Raw genomic sequence first — 16197 nt, 5'->3', positions numbered from 1 at the left:
TTTGAAAAAAGCCTTAAATGAAAGCTGAGAGTCTGCACTTTAAGCAGGTATTCATTGTTTCATTTAAAACCCATTGTGGTGGTGTACAGAGCTAAAATGACGACAACTGTATCATTGTCCAAATAATTATGGACCTGACTGTATACTTCCGCCTATGTGGCCCAGGACACATTAGCGTACACACTTCTAAAAGAATGTAGCCATATGCGGCCCAGATGTAGCCATATGAGGCCTAGCCACCAGATGTAAAGATGCATCCGGGACATACTGGGTGCATGCGTACCTACTGCCAGCTTTGTCCACTTGTGAACCGATCACCTAAGACACATGTTAATACCAGATGTAAACAGGCTCACAGACTGCTGCTATCTCTCTGCCGCAGGAACAACACCAAACCAAAACAGGAATCGTTTGAATTCAAAGCACCGCAAGGCCCTCCTCCCCAACCCCCGACACAAGTCTCAGCTCAGGTAAGGAAGGACGCTCCAGTCATCATTTCACCAGTCGCTTTATTCATACATCCGTCCGTCGCACGTCTCCATCAAACAACCCAGCAATCTATCCATCCGTCCTGTCAACTTCCTCCCCACATCCACATTTGTCTTTTCATACATCCATCCGGCTGGTTATTGCACCCATTCCTCCTCTGTCCCTTCATGCATCAACCGATCCACACCCACCCACCAACCCACCTTCCCAAGGACAAGCAAAGTGCATTTTTATTTATTTATTATTCCGTTTTCGTCCGCCTGCTGGCGTTATCGGAGTCCCTGCATTAAGGAAAGCCTGTTTGCTTTCAAAGTAACCCCTCAGTCCACTGTGTTCACTGCTGAATTAATCTGGCGGTGTGGTGATGGCTCGCACAGATAGCATTGATCCCTCAGCAGAGGAGATTAGGAGGGCGTGAAGACAGGAGCTGCTGTGGCTGTCTGCCTGTCCTTGTGGTGCCCAGCCCCTCTCTCCTTCTCTCTGTCTCTCTCTATCTGTGCCCTCTCTCTTTGTCCACCTAGAGCCCAAGGCATCAATAATTCAGCATCCTTACACCTGAGCATATGCATGTACACACATACACACACACGCAGGCACACACACATACACACAGTCTGGCACACCTTTTAAATAGGTGTGACTTTCCTGAAGGTGGCATTTGTCCCATGCTCCCGAAATAGGAGCCCACTTCAAAGGACACACACACACTTCAAATCTGAATCACAAACCTTGATGCAAATGTCTCCCTCCCTCCCTCTCTTTCTATGTGTGTGTGTGTGTGTGTGTGTGTGTGTGTGTGTGTGTGTGGTCCATCTCCATCAGGATGCTGAGTTCTACTCAGTGGACCTGGAGCGAGACAACAAAGGCTTTGGCTTCAGCCTGCGGGGAGGCAGAGAATACAACATGGACCTGTACGTGCTGAGGCTAGCTGAGGACGGAGCGGCCGTCCGCAACGGAAAGATGAGGGTATGGACACAGTGTACTAACAGCATACACACACCGAAACATCATCAATGTTTCCAAATATAAAGAGCTGTCTAGACACACAGAAGATGCCACAGGCTTGGCTTGTTATGTCTTTTTTTCTCAGGAACTTTCATATCAGAAGAGTTTTGTTGTTAAAGGATAGATCAGATCTTTTGGAAGTGAGGTTGTATCCATTGTTGGGTATACAGTAGAGGACGGTCGTCATGCCCCCAGTTTGGACAAGCAGACACGAGTACCGACACACAAGCTAAGTAATACACTGCTGTAGACGGAAGCAGTCCCACTTAAAGAAAATCAATATTAGTTGAAGTGTACGCTATATTTAGATTATTTTCACTGCTTTACCTTGTTGTCAGAATACCTTTTCTGGCGGAGAATTGAACCGAAACTTGTCTATTCTCTCTTCAAAGCCAGACTCCATTGATAAAAACAGTAATTTTACCTCACTGAACACGGGAGCTGCTAGTCTGTCGCTGCCTAGATCAGTTAATTAGTTTGTGTTATTGTGTGACTTTGGTGTTTTAAAAAGTTTGTTTGGATTCATCAGAGCCACACAATTACACAATCTAACTGATGGAGCAGCGCTAGACCAGTTCTATGGGGTAAAATTACTGTTTTCGTCAACAGACTCTGGTAGCTTTGAAAAGAGCGATATAAGAGCTTCAGTTTCCTATCAGAGAGGTAGCCAAGGTAACCAACAGTGATTTTTTTTAAATGGTTAGAATACGTTTTGCTCATGCCCCTGTCCACAGCAGTAAATTGCTTAGCTTCCGTTTTGGTACTCCTGTCTGCTTCTCCAAACTCAGGGCTCACTCACTGTCATCTACTGTAGGAAACACACTGACTATAGAGAAGTACCTCATACAACCCCAATTCAAAAAATCCAATCTGTCCCTTTAAAGCAGCACTTTCAGTTTGCACATTTCAGTTTACTTGTCCTAGGAAGTAATACCACTACCCCGCCTCTGAAAACAGTTGTATTAATGTGCCTCTGGAGGAGTTTGCCGAGGTTTGAGAAAATAACCTCAGATGGTGTCATCAGGGTTAGCTCTGCTTGGGTTCGGAGACTGCAAATTTAAAACACAAAGTCTGCTTTACAAACTTGGGCTGTAGAGTTTGAAAGTCTAATGAAAGGAGCTAATGACTCGCAATTATGAGCATTGTAGGATCCAGTGTTTTTGGAGCTTGAGCATGTAGAAGTCAGGAACTCTTTTTGAATGTGTCTCTCACACGTCTCACAACTTTGTGGAAGCGCAGTGCTAATTTGCTGCTTTAACATTATATTGACTTATAAATATTTTATATTTCTCTGTGTACTCTTGTGTCCCTTGAAAATGAGACCTTAGTCTCAATGGGACTTTATTAAATAAAGGTTATATGCAGGTCTGATAGCAGTAATCATTATGTAACTGGGCTATTTGCAAATGAGTTATAGCGATATTAAGCTGCATTCTTCCATCCACCCAAAATAACCCCTGGGGTTTTTTGTCCACTTGGGCTGTTTTAGCTGAGTAACATACCCAAGGGATTTCTCGATCAGGACATTACTTGCTTGTGATCTCTGTAAATGTCAACAGACAGTAAGAAGCAGATAGTGGAGAATAATAGGACTCCAGTATTACAGTATGAATGAGCTGTGTGAGAGCCGTTTGCATGTGTCTCCAAGATATCAACTTTTTATAAGCTCAGAAAAACTGCCTTGTCTCCAGCTTTGTAACAGTACATTTTTCAGATAATCCAAAGGGGTTTTTAAATTGTTTATTTCATTTAAGAAGCCAGAGAATTCTCTCAACCTACAAAGGAACACTTAATCCTCCAGTTTGCCCAAAAAATCACCAAAATTGAAGATATGGGATTTGGACAGCACTGCAGATTTCCACACAATTTCCTCAAAAGCGATTATGTTTCGACTGTTGTTGTGTTCCGATTCTGATATGATCATTTCCTGCTTCCAGGTGCAGTCTAAGCCTGTGTTGATTACCAAAAGGGGGCTGATGATAGTGCCTCATAGACTTAACAGACATCAGAATAATATTATCTATCAATATAATTGCTTGTGCATAATGTACCCCCCCCCCAATTACTGTAAGCTATGCTTCGCTGAATATAAACACAGTCGCCTCCAGGCTTGGGCACGTAAAAGGTTCATTGTGTGAGTGCAATATCAAAACACGAGGAAAACGCTGCAGAGTCATGGAGCATATCTGTGAACAGAAGATGTTCCATTTTAATTAATTAAATAGCTAATAGCGTGGCATTCATACGTGCTGCAAAAGCTGTCAGGAAACTGTTACATTTAACCTTTAATTTGATTAATTGCACAGTCAGTAGAACTTCCCCTGGGCTGCCTGATTGAATATACAATGTAGGGTTAATTGTTTCTCCCCTATGTGTTTGCATGTAAGACATATGCAGAGAGCCTGTTGGCAAATACTGTATGTATGTGAGCTATAGGGAGTTAATGTTCCTGTGCTACAGTTGGGAAGTGTGTGGCTGTGCATGTATTAGCACATTCCTACATGCATATATGAATATATACATTTGTGTTTGTGCACCCTATTAGCAGAGATATTATTAGCAGCAGCCCTGTGAGGCAGAGAGAGGTGTCAGTGAGAGATCCATATTCTGCCAGAGAGGAATTCCCTCGGCGGAGACAGCACTGTCAGATAACTTGAGGCGTGGAGGCAAAGAATCGGGAAGCAAAAAGTGTTTCTTCTGGCTCCTGTTTTTCCCCTTCTCTCTCGTTTTCCTCTCTCGGCGTCACAGTTGCTGCTTTTTGACGCAATTTGCCCTCTCTAGAAACTGTTGATTTAAAAAAAAAAAAAAAAAGATACTGTTATGCGGTTTACCATTTGGAGGATTCAATATATAACTTCTCAATCTGTCCTCCCTTTTCCTTCCCTTCTGCTGTCACCATGTCCCTTTGAACCTCCGTGCCTCTCATCTTTCCTCTTGTGTACTCTCTCCCCCACTGTCACTTGTTTTCTGCATTCTGTCTTGCACTGCTGTCTCCTCTCCTTCTTCTGGCTTTTGCTGCCTCTCCTTTTCTCCCCTCTGATTTACCTCCTCTCTCCTCCATCTTCACCTGTCACTCTGTCACTCTTCTGTGCCTCCCACCTGTCACCTCCTCCCTCTCTTCTCCTTCCCGGTCTCCTTCCTCTCTCGTAGGTCGGCGATGAAATCTTGGAGATCAATGGCGAGAGCACCAAGGGCATGAAGCACGCGCGAGCCATCGAGCTCATCAAGAGTGGAGGCCGGCGCGTCCATCTGGTGCTCAAGAGGGGTGATGGCTCTGTGCCTGAATATGGTGGGTCAATCTACGAAAACATTCCCTTCTCCCCCATCTTCACGCCCTGAGCCACGGGACACCCAGTGGACGGTTGGTGGGTCGAAGGGGAAAGAACTATATAACCCTCCCAGGACCCTTCACCCATCCCTGGGGCAAACCCATCAGGGAGGGGGAAGGGGTTGGTTGGTCTTGGGTCTCTTTCTGGTGGAGGTCACTACTGGGCTTTGGGATTTTTGGGGGAAGAAGCAGGGGTGGCGGTTGCTCCTCTTGGTGCTGTTGCCCCCCTCCTGCTGTCACCTGCTCTCAGTTTCCATGTCATCCCGCTGTCACTTTTCACCTTCTGGCCACTGAGCAAAAGCACTCTGCTGGGACTTTACAGAAAGGTGGTGGGTCTGATTTCAGTGTTACATGAAAACAGAAACTGTTTACAGGGTTTGAATGACCAGAGTAGTGAAAAATCAGTGTTGGTTGTGAGTAAGAAGTGTTACTGAGGGCTCCAAATCCTCATTAAACTCTAATTTAGCGCTAAGAGGAAAAGAAACTTGATCCAGTGCATCCCATGGTAACAATGGGACATCTCGCAGCTTTGGTTAGGACGTGACACAAACTTATTTATGATATTTATTGAAGGTGAATGTAAGCTACTGAACTCTTAAGGGTTTTAAGTGAGAACTGTATTCAGAAGAAAAGGCAGTCTGATGCTTTTTTTTTTTTTGCCATTTCCAAGAGGAAAATCTCACTATACTGTGCTTGACATTATTCACTAATCCATGGATTTTATTTGCACCCACTGTTAATGTCATTGAAAAGCTGTGACGATAGGAACTCCACCCATCCCCATTCGAAAAGAAAAAGAGTCGCTCCAATTATATAGACGTTTTGTACAGTGATGAAAAGAATAGAGGCATTTTTACAAGTATTTTTGTTCCGTGTACAGAGCCATGATCGAAGCCACATATTAATGGATAAAAGTCTATTGCTGCATGAAACTTGTCAAAAGTGTACATTGGATTTTTTTTTTTTTCTTCCTTTTGTCTATTTTCCATAATATTTATGGAACGTTTCTTTTTTTTACCGTATTGACAGTTTTGATTGATAGTCACGAGTCATCATAAATGCTTTGTTTTTGTTTTTTGTTTTTTTTATTATTTGTTTTTGAGTGGATTTACATTTGCCTGTCTTCTTGAAAAGTTCGTCAATGTAATTTTATTTGCGCCAAGAATGTGCTGTCTTAACCTGCACCGATATGACATCATGTGAACTTGTATATTTTGGATCATTGTTTGTACTTTTTAGTTGGCACCACCTTCGACAGTCTTGCCAGTATTTCTTTTTGATTTCTGTCAGCAATGTAAAACTGCTTCATACGCTGTTGTTGTGGGTGTGCGAGTCTCACTGTCTTTATTATTTTGGGTTTCTGCTGCTTCTGTGTCCACATGTTAAAGTGTGTGTGGGTTTAGTGTGTAAGAGCGTGTGTGTGTGTGTGTGTGTGTGTGTGTGTGTGTGTGTGTGTGTGGACTTTTCTCTGTAACTGATGGGTTCCACTGAAGGGTTTGGGGAATTTCCTGGACTGTCTCTTTATTCTGAATGACTCAATGATCAAATAAACACTTTTTTTTTAATTGAAAAATCAACACAATAATTCTCCTTTTCTTCCTTCAAGTTGGCTCCAAGAGATCTAAACCCTGTGCTCTTGTCTTTCTGTCTTTTTTTTTTTTGTTGTTTTATCTTTCCTTCTTCCCATATTGCGCTGGGCTCTTGTCTTCCTTCAGGGATGGTCGCTCCCATTCTCACTGCATGTATGAGAAATGACAAGATGGGGGAGGCCTCTGTCCTCCAAAATCAGACCACGGTTTGTAACTGTCCTCCCCTGTCGTCTGGCTTTCCCTCCTACTTCCTGTCCTTCTTTCGCTCTGTCTTGCTCTTTTCTCCATCCTGAAATTTGTGTGGTGTGGCCTCAACTCACCCATGCCCATGCTCTACTCCATACATACAAATCCATCCACCCAAAATACATTGCCAGTGCCGCCGCTGCCGTAACCGCTGTTATGGATACTTTATGCAAATGTATGCACCAGTGACATTTAACCTTTGGCTATCACGTCTGGAGGTGAAAGAGTGTGAGTTTGTTCTTGTCAGTTAGTTTAGATATTCACACTAATTTAGACCATCCAAGATCAACTTTAGTATGTATTTACTAGTAGAAGTGGGTAGAATTACTGTAAGGTTTAATCTTAAGATTCTGATAAACAAAGCAATGTGGTGGCTGCATATGTCGAGGATTTAGTGAGATTAATTGGATGAGTTTCCTTAAAGGGACAACTCTTCCCAAAATCACAAACACATTTTCTTCTTACCTGTGGTGCTATTTATCAATCAAGATTGGTTCAGTGTGAGTTGCCAAGTGTTGGAGATATCAGCTGCAGAGATGTCTGCCTGCTATCACAGATAGTGGAAATTGATGGCACTCGGCTTGTGGTGCTCAAAGCACACACACACACAAAACGTAAAAACTCAACAGCAATGTCTCATTCCAGAAATCATGACCAGGTTACTCAAGATAATCCACAGACCTTGTTGTGAGCAGTTTCTTTCTAACAAACTACACCCACCAACCACATCACTGCGCAGAAGGAAGCGTGCATCTACTGCTAGCTCACCTAGCACAACTGATCTAGCTAACATCACAGCACATCCGAGGAGGACCCCATTAATGTTTATCTCTTATGCTGTCGCAAATCTCTAATCCATGAGTAGATGCACTCTTCCTGCTGCGCAGTGATACGGTTGGCAGGTGTAGAAAGAAAATAGTTCCTACATGAAACTGCTAACAAAGGTCTGTGGATTATCTTGAGTAACTGGATCATAATTTCTTCAAAAAGACATTGTTGCTGAATTTTTCAAATACATTTTTTGGCACTTGAGCACCACAAGCTGAGTGCCATCTAGTTCGATTTGATTGGAAAGAAGGCAGACATCTCTACAGCTGCTTTCTCCAACACTTGGCAACTCACACCGAACTAATCTTCACTGATTAATAGCGCTTCAGGTAAGAGGAAAAGTTTGATTGTGGGGTGAACTGTCCCTTTAAGGTAACACAGGCAAAATTGATGTAAAATTGTGTAGAATATGTAATTGTTCTTGTCTTGGTAAAATGCTGCCTAAACTGCAGATGCTTATTCTGCATTTTAGGCGGCATTTTACCAAGACAAGCAGTAGATTTCCGATATCATCTTGGGCATTTTACTTGGTTTACAAGTGTCTAAGGCATCATGACAGCGCATGAAAGAGCATGGCTAATCAGTACAGTCAAGCAGCATCATCAACATGCAGCACATTGACCGTAACCAGCCTCCAGTCCAGCCGCCGACCAGCCCAGTCCCATTCTGCTTCAGAGAGGTGACCCCAGGTAGACCTGGGAACAGGTTTGTTGTGGGTAATAAGTCTCTCCGAGCACTGGCTGCCTTTGTGTCACTGCCTTTTATTCTCATGAGTAAGCTACACTAATGTTGTACCATTGGCTGTCGCTGTGCCATCTAACAATGAGCCATCTTTGCTGGCATTAACATCAGAATGGCTTCCATTGGAAATGTTCTCAGCTTCATGTCTGAGTGATTTAGCATGGTTAATGTGAAAGCAGACAGGAGATTTCAGAGTCTAGATGCATGTTTGATCCCCGTGCCCTCGTCTGTATCTCACACTGTGTTACAGACGGCAGCCCCAACGACAGCGTCGCAGCCAACCCAGCCTCAGGGTTACAAAACGCTGCGGAAGTGAGCACCCTGCCCCCAACCAACGCGCCATCGGAGTCAAGCAACCCACCAGAACCCCAACAATCATCCCGGAGCAAGAAGGAGCCGACCGGCCACTCTACCGGCACCGGCAAGCACCACCATTCCAACCACCGCCACCGCTCCCCCAACAAGAGAACCAGCAAGGGGAAAAAGTCCAAGGGGAAGGGCGTGTACAAGCTGTTCAAAAAGAAGGATGATAAGGGAAGTGATGGCCACCGCCACCATTCCAGCGGGCACCACCGTAGTCGCCATCGTTCACCTGACAAGGGGCACAGCCGGTCACGCAGTGCAGACAACACCTTGGATAGCCGCCACGGGGGACACCGCCACCGCTCCCCCGACAGACGCCACGGTCACCACTCCACCTCTCATCACCGCCACCGCTCGCCCTATCGCTCTCCATACCGCTCTCCATACCGCTCGCCTCGCCGCCACTCGCCTCGCCGCCACAGGTCCCCCCACCACTCTCGGCACCACTCCCCCACCAGACGCCACGCCCACTCCTCTGAACCCTACCGCCGGTACGCCTCCCCAGACAGACCGAGCCGCAACAACGAGAAGCCTAATGTTGAAGAGGCCGTATTGAAGGAGCCACCCAAGACTCCTGAACCCAGCTTCCCTTTTGAGGACAGCATCCTCCGTGAGCCCCCAGCCCTGGATCGCCTGAATAAGGAGGTCGCGCTACCACCGCTGCGCAGGGATGAGCGCCTGTACGGGGAGGACAGTCTGCTGGCGAGAGCCTCCTCCATGGAGAGAGCCTACAGGGGGGACAGTCTGCTGAGGGACGTGGCATCCCGCGGCCAGAGAGACGTCTTCGGAGACACCACCTTACCCAGAGTGCGCACCCCCGACTCAGATTCAGCCTACAAGAGGTACAGCTCGCTGCTGAGGGGGCGTTCACCTGAGAGGACGGACAGGCGTGGGCGCTACAGCCGAGATAGTTCCCCCGAGCCACCTTACCGAGCCCGCAGCCTGGGTCGAGACATCTCCCCGTACAGGAGCTCCAGAAGGGAAGACTCGGAGGACGAAGAGGACGATGACAATTTTGTTGCGGCTAAGGTGAGAGAGTACTACAGCACGCTTAAGACCAACACCAGTCACACATCCACCATCCCTGAGCCCAAGAAGACCTACAAGGACAGCCCCAAAGACCTGAGCATCTGAATGGACGGCTGTCAGCCAGTCGCAGCCACTACTCACAAACACCTCAAGTACTCACTCACATTACCACTTGGTTCTACACAGACGCACCCAGTTGTGAACACACACATGCATAGATACACACACCAGACAAGACACACACACTCACACTCACACACACACACACACACATTATGTAACAATGTTGAGTTACTAACAAGACAGTGATTCCAAAATGACTTTTGAAAGCTGATTTTTTTCTTTTTTAATTGTGTTTTTTTCTTGGTTTTTTTTGTTTGTTTTTTGTTTAAGCATTCTACATTTACAGTAACTCAGACTTTTCCAGAAAATGTAAAACCATAAAAAACAATGATGTGCCTAACAGTTCCATTAACGAGCAACATTTTGTTTTTGATTTGATAAGTGACGGGCATTTTGTGCCGCACTGTCAGATGATGAAATGTATGTACTTTTCCACGAGGATCCCATGGAAGTACCGCGCACCTGGATCACTGTAACCGGTGCTCACAATGATGCTGTGCATGTCTTTAACCGGTTTCAATGTCTCTTCTCTCTCTCTCTCTCTCTCTCTCTCTCTCTCTCTCTCTCTCTTATTCTCTCTTTCTCTTCTTCTCTCTCACGCCTTCATTCTCTCTCTCTCTGTCTCTCTCTCTCCCCAGTGCCACTGTTTTTTAGACATTTGACCAGACTATAGCACAAGCCTGCATTTGTTTGTATATTTTTGACAGTTTGCAGTATGTGTACATTCAGAGGTGATCATTTTAAATGAATGAAGGGAAAATTAAAAGTTAAACTATGATGATGATGATGATGATGATGTTAAAATAAAATAATATATTCAATGAATAAACAAGTGTGTGGTTGTTTTGGTTCAGTCTCACAGCCATTTGAATCATTTTGGGATTTGATTTTAATCATTAAGGTATTTTAACAATACAAACACTGAGTGTAAAGGGTCGTTCAAACCAAGAACAATAACTACAAATACATTGTGTGAAAGAAACAGTGTTCAAGATTTTCTTCCAGTTTTTATTGTTCAGGAGGTTTTTACTGGGAGTCGAATTATCCTCAGAGATCTCTTCCCCTCCAAAATAAACACACTAGGTAATTAAAGCCACTAACAACACTGAATAAAGAAGTTTCATGGTACAAATCAGTGTTTCTCCAATGCTGTTTGGCATGTCAAAGATGGGCAGTTAACCCAGCACCTGCTAATGTGTGCTGACCTCTTCTCTAAAACTTAAGATTTAGACGGAGGAGGTTTTTAACAGGAGCCGAATTATCCTCAGAGGTCTCTTCCTCTCCAATATAAACACACCAGGTGATTAAAACCGGTAACAACACTGAATAAAGCAGTTTCATGATATAAATCAGTGTTTCTCCAATGCTGTTTGGCAGGCTGGAGTCAGGCCGTTAGCTTAGCACCTGCTAATGTGTGTTGACCTTTTATTTAAGACTTAAAGATTTAGACGGAGGAGGTTTTTACTGGAAGCTGAATTATCCTCAGAGGTCTCTTCCTCTCCAAAATAAACACACCAGGTGATTTAAACTGGTAACAACACTGAATAAAGCAGTTTCATGTTACAAATCAGTGTTTCTAAGATATAGACGTTAAGGAGATTTTTTACCAGGGGCTGAATTATCTGCAGAGGTCTCCTCTCACAAAGAGACCCAGTGATATAAACCAGTAAAAACACTGACTAGCCCTATCCAGAGCCAGTGTTTGGTTTGTCCATTCTGGGCTACTGTAGAAACATAGCAGTGCAACATGGTTGTCTCTGTAAATGAAGGGCCGCTCCCTATAGAGGTATAAACAGCTCATTCTAAGGTAGAGAAAAAGGTGATTACACACTAAAGAAACATGCTTATTATATTCCCGCCAGTATATCCCCCTAAATCCTGCACACTGGACCTCTAAAAAGCGTTATAACTGAAGTAAATGGTGGAGTCCACACCACAACTATAAGGACAACAACAGTTGCAGACAACGTTGTGATCACTTTCAGAGCAATTTCATGAGCAACACAAACACTATCATTAACCTTTTTCTTAGCTGCCAGTAGAGCGTGCAGCGCATGCTTGGCGCCACTGTTTGCAGGTAGTTATTGTTCATCAGTGTGGATGCTCACATCGTTAAAGATATCGTTCTTGGTGTGGATGCCACTTAAGTGCCAAAGAAAGGCAGATATTGGGTGGCAGGTAGAAAGCGTATCCTAAGAGTCTGTAGAGTACTGAGCTGTCATCATTTGGGCAAACAAAAGAGTGGGGAAGCTGACATTGTTATCTAAGGCCTCCCAAAAGTGTGTGTGTGTGTGTATGTGTGTGGAAATAAAGTCTTTGAAGAAAAGTAAAGCAAAGAGCTTCCATCCTTTCACAACATCAAAGCCTGGATAGACCGGTCTTGAATAATGTTCCTGCACTCCTCCTCTCACTGCTTACTTTGATTTGTGTCTTTTCTATGCCCCATTTCTCCCGTTGTCCTCAACACTCCTTCCTCCTCTTTCTGTATCCATTCAAAGATTCTTCATCTGATAGAGAACAGACAACGGAGAAGCTGCGTCCTTATTTCAGGACAGTGACAGTAGGTGGATGATGACGCCAGGGGAGGGCTGTGCCGTGTCCCTTTTTTCCCCCCAGAAACAACAATGGGGGGAGATAAGAGAGGAAACAGCAGAGAACAGAGTGGTCACTCCTGGTGACCTGTGAATGCCAGCAGGGATTTACTACTGCAGATAAATGAAATATGTTGTCTGGCAGTGCTTGATGCTGAGCTACTGAGACAGATGAGGTACAGCATGTTTTTGCAGCTGCTGCATTCAGTCTAAGATACACGAGAAAAGCGCTGTCATTTTGGCTTTTATCATCATATTTACTGACACGCAGTCTTGAAATACTGCCATGGAGATATTCAGGATGGCACCTATGTCTAATAATTGTATTATAATATCTGCTGAGGTTGTATTTACCTTCCTGCTTTAACATGCAGAGAACTGTGAATATTTTCAGAGCTTTCATCATATGAAGTTTCTCCCAGTTTCTACAACACATGCCAAGGTACTTAATACCATATGTTCAAAAGTATGCATTCAAGATTACCCCGTGGACACAATCTGTGCAGCTCATAAGAGGAAATGGGAAGCAGAGATGAAGCATCACGATCAAACAGTTACATATCAGAGCTTTTTTTGGCCCAGTTTCTCTGCAATTCAACAGGGCCTCAATGCATTTTACTCCTTTTGATGCAATGATCTGAAAGTGTTTTTACATGCGTACATTTATAGATCTGGCGTCCTGCCCTACACGGGACTCATGCATTGCAATTTATTTTTAGTTAGTAATTAGTAAATTTAATTGTGAATTAATACCAATAATTGTGTTTAATTCAAATTTTGTATTATTTTTATCACAATTAGGTCAATTTTTTATTTTTGAAAGAATGAGGTCTTATTCAGGACATACTGTCGTCCACAAAGAGACATAAAGGAGATGTTTGTACCCTGCAAACACTTCTCCTTTCTCTCTCCTCTCATACAGTGAAGGGGAGGCAGCTCCTAAATAATGGATGCAATCCACTTTCCAGCAGCGAAACACTCTCCTCCCCTCTCTTTAAATCTCTCTCTCCATCTTTACCAGGACACACTCCACTCCTTCTCATCATCAAATGCAGGAACAGAGCTCCATGTTTTATTGCTTGCGCGACCCCAGAAATGATTAACAGCCCGTGTCTGGTGACAATTCATCATGTCAGTGCCAGGCAGGAGGAAGAGACGGTAATGAAAAGTCCAATAACAACATGCCTACAGCCCAGCGCGGCGACAAGCCTGCAGGGTCAAGCCTCCATTCTCCCATCAGCTCGGCTCCAGGTGCTCTCGCTCCGACCTTGGAGACCCTCTGCTCCCCTGTTGCCATGGAAACACCGATGCAACGGGCTCTCTTCTCAAGCTGACTGGAGCAGACAAGAGTTGTAGATGCGTAAACAAGGCTGAGGGAGAAAAGTAAATGAAAAGAAAACAAGAGTGCAGGGTTATTTTGGGCTGTGTGCTCAAGATGCTTTCACTCGAGAGAGAAAGTTTCTAAATCCTGAAGTTACTTTTCTCAGAGGAAGCTCGGCATCCTATAGAACAAGCCTGTTTAAGTTCCCAATGCTGTCATGTTATGGACATTGCTGTTCTTTGTCCTAATACTGTATCTGTCTCACACTCGGCAGTGCACGGAAATCAGCCTTCTCGTGGAGAGAGGGGTGGTGGAGGAATGTGTTGGGGCTGCTCAAGGGGCATTTCATGTAGTGTGTGTTTTTCCTATCATAGTTACAGTAACAGCACCTAATAGGATATGGTGCATGTACATGCAACGCTTGAGGCTGTTGTGGTGGATGGTTTTATTAAGTAGAGAAATGACTGCAGCCTCTTGCAGTTGTCACACTCATCAATCAGCAGCTGTTAGAAAGAAATCCGCAGACGCTGTGCCTCATAAGATTAGAGTCAGTCCTTTTTAATTAAAATGTGCCTTTTCTGTCTTCAGTCGAAGCCATCCAGATTTATATTTTATCCCAGTGCTAACTTGGTCGATATCTTTGGAAAAGCAATGATCCCCAAAGAACTTGATTGTTTTATTTTGTCTTAACAGCCTGTAGTTTTTTTTGTGCTTGATTCAAATTCCCTCAGATTAAATAAATAAGAGACATCTTACCTAAAACTCCTGTTAGAGCTCTTGTACATTTATTTGTGTCTGTTTGTGTTTACACCTCCAGACACTAGATGGCGCATTCACCTTGAGGGTAGGCTTCTTTTTTTAAAGCTGCACTAATCAGTCATGGTAGCAGCGCCATTCAGTGGACGGCGACGTCAGCCTGTCAGTTGGTGCACCACCTTCGTTTTGACCGTAGGCTCTTTATAAAGATGGAGGACATGATAGCTCCCTAAATGTGAAGCTAAAACATTTTGATCGCCCCCTGGTGGCTGGCTGTGGTAAAGGTCATAAACCCCGCCCCTTCCATGTTAGCGGAGGGGACGTGAGCCAAACCAAAGATGGTCACTTTTGCGAAATTCTTATCAGGCTGTTGATTGTTCAAGTGTTTTTTTGTTTTTTTTTTGTTAACTTTGATGGCAATGAGTTATTTGTGCCACAGAAAGAGGGTGTGATGTCATGGTTGACTATCACTATCATGGCTCACTATCATGGCTCACTATCAGTGGCGCTGCTTGGATTGGGTTGGGTGGTCAATCACTGTACTCCGCAGACTCTGACTCCAAACGGCATCACCAGTGGAAGACGGCACTGACTGTATCTTTGATATCTGGCTTCACTTTTGTACAGTGGGAAGAAGTGGAGACCCGTCATCCATCTTTAAATACAGTCATTGGTTCAGTCTGAAATATCTCAACTACTGGATCGATTGCTGTGAATGTGTGCACAGACAATTGGTGACTGCTGATCCCCTGACCTCTACTCTACCACCACCATGAGGTTGTCATCTTTGGTTCTGAGTGAAATATCTTGACAGCTACTGAATGGATTGCTGTAAAACATGTTGTGAATATTTCAGCATTCAGAGGATGAATTGAAATCACTCTACTGACTTTTTTCTTTTGTTCTGCTGTCAGGTTAATATTTCTTGGGTCTAAAAGATATGTCAGCAACTTCAGGTTAGATTGCCATGACTTCACTTCAACCATTCATGATGTCCATGACAATGTCAGCATGGTTATGCCATAGATGTATAATACCTGTCTTTCATAAAACCCAAACCTTTATCTCTTATAAAAAGATATCTTACATTTTCAAGGGTATTTACCAGCAAACCCATTTCACGAGAAAGGTCCTTGAATATTCTCTGGCATCAAGTGCATAACATGTACAAAAGGAAACTCAAAATAAAGAAAAGGAAGAAAAGAACCCACACACTTTTAACTCTTAAGTCAATGATAGGCAGGGATAAGGATCCATATGAAAACTCTTCACAGGAGGCTGCAAGCTGTTTTGCTCAAAGTGTTTTGAAATGCTATTTGTTTAGGAGGTGTTACATTGAGAGAATGTTGACCATTATTTGAATTTACTGCTACAGAAAATAAAGCATGCTTTCTTACCTGTGAACTTACATTTCTGGATATGGAATCCATCCATCCATCCATTTTCTAACTGCTTATCCCCTTGAGGGTCGCAGGGGGGCTGGAGCCTATCCCAGCTGACACTGGGTGAGAGGCGGGGTACACCCTGGACAGGTCGATAGACTATCACGGGGCTGACACATAGAGACAGACAACCATTCACACTCACATTCTATGGGCAATTTAGAGTCACCAATTACCCTGTCCCCAACCTGCATGTCTTTGGACTGTGGGAGGAAGCCAGAGTACCCGGAGAAAACATTATGGTTTCAGTTGGTTGTTTCAAGTCTTCATCAATACAACATTATCATTTTGTCACTGCCCATGAATAGTCTGCTAAAGTGGCTGTAGACTTGCATTATCATTCTCT

At 44.0% G+C, this 16197-nt stretch overlaps 1 protein-coding gene across 8 annotated transcripts in view; it reads left to right on the top strand.

Moving 5' to 3' along the window:
* Positions 1–10555, top strand: part of magi1b (membrane associated guanylate kinase, WW and PDZ domain containing 1b) — a 167811-nt gene extending 157256 nt beyond the window's left edge. For 7 of the 8 annotated variants that reach the window (XM_050037298.1, XM_050037297.1, XM_050037299.1 and 4 more), the window contains 4 exons: positions 383–470; positions 1312–1455; positions 4645–4783; positions 8477–10555. In XM_050037298.1, coding sequence (XP_049893255.1) covers positions 383–470; positions 1312–1455; positions 4645–4783; positions 8477–9723 — 1618 coding nt within the window. In that variant the 3' untranslated portion in view covers positions 9724–10555. Of the gene's footprint in view, positions 1–382; positions 471–1311; positions 1456–4644; positions 4784–6537; positions 6618–8476 lie in introns of all 8 variants that reach the window. The other variant, XM_050037303.1, reaches the window with a different exon arrangement.
* The last annotated feature ends 5642 nt before the right edge of the window (positions 10556–16197 follow it).

Source organism: Epinephelus moara, chromosome 24 (assembly GCF_006386435.1).
Source record: "Epinephelus moara isolate mb chromosome 24, YSFRI_EMoa_1.0, whole genome shotgun sequence".
NCBI classification, from domain to species: Eukaryota; Metazoa; Chordata; class Actinopteri; order Perciformes; family Serranidae; genus Epinephelus; species Epinephelus moara.
This window is presented reverse-complemented; position numbering and strand designations above follow the sequence as displayed.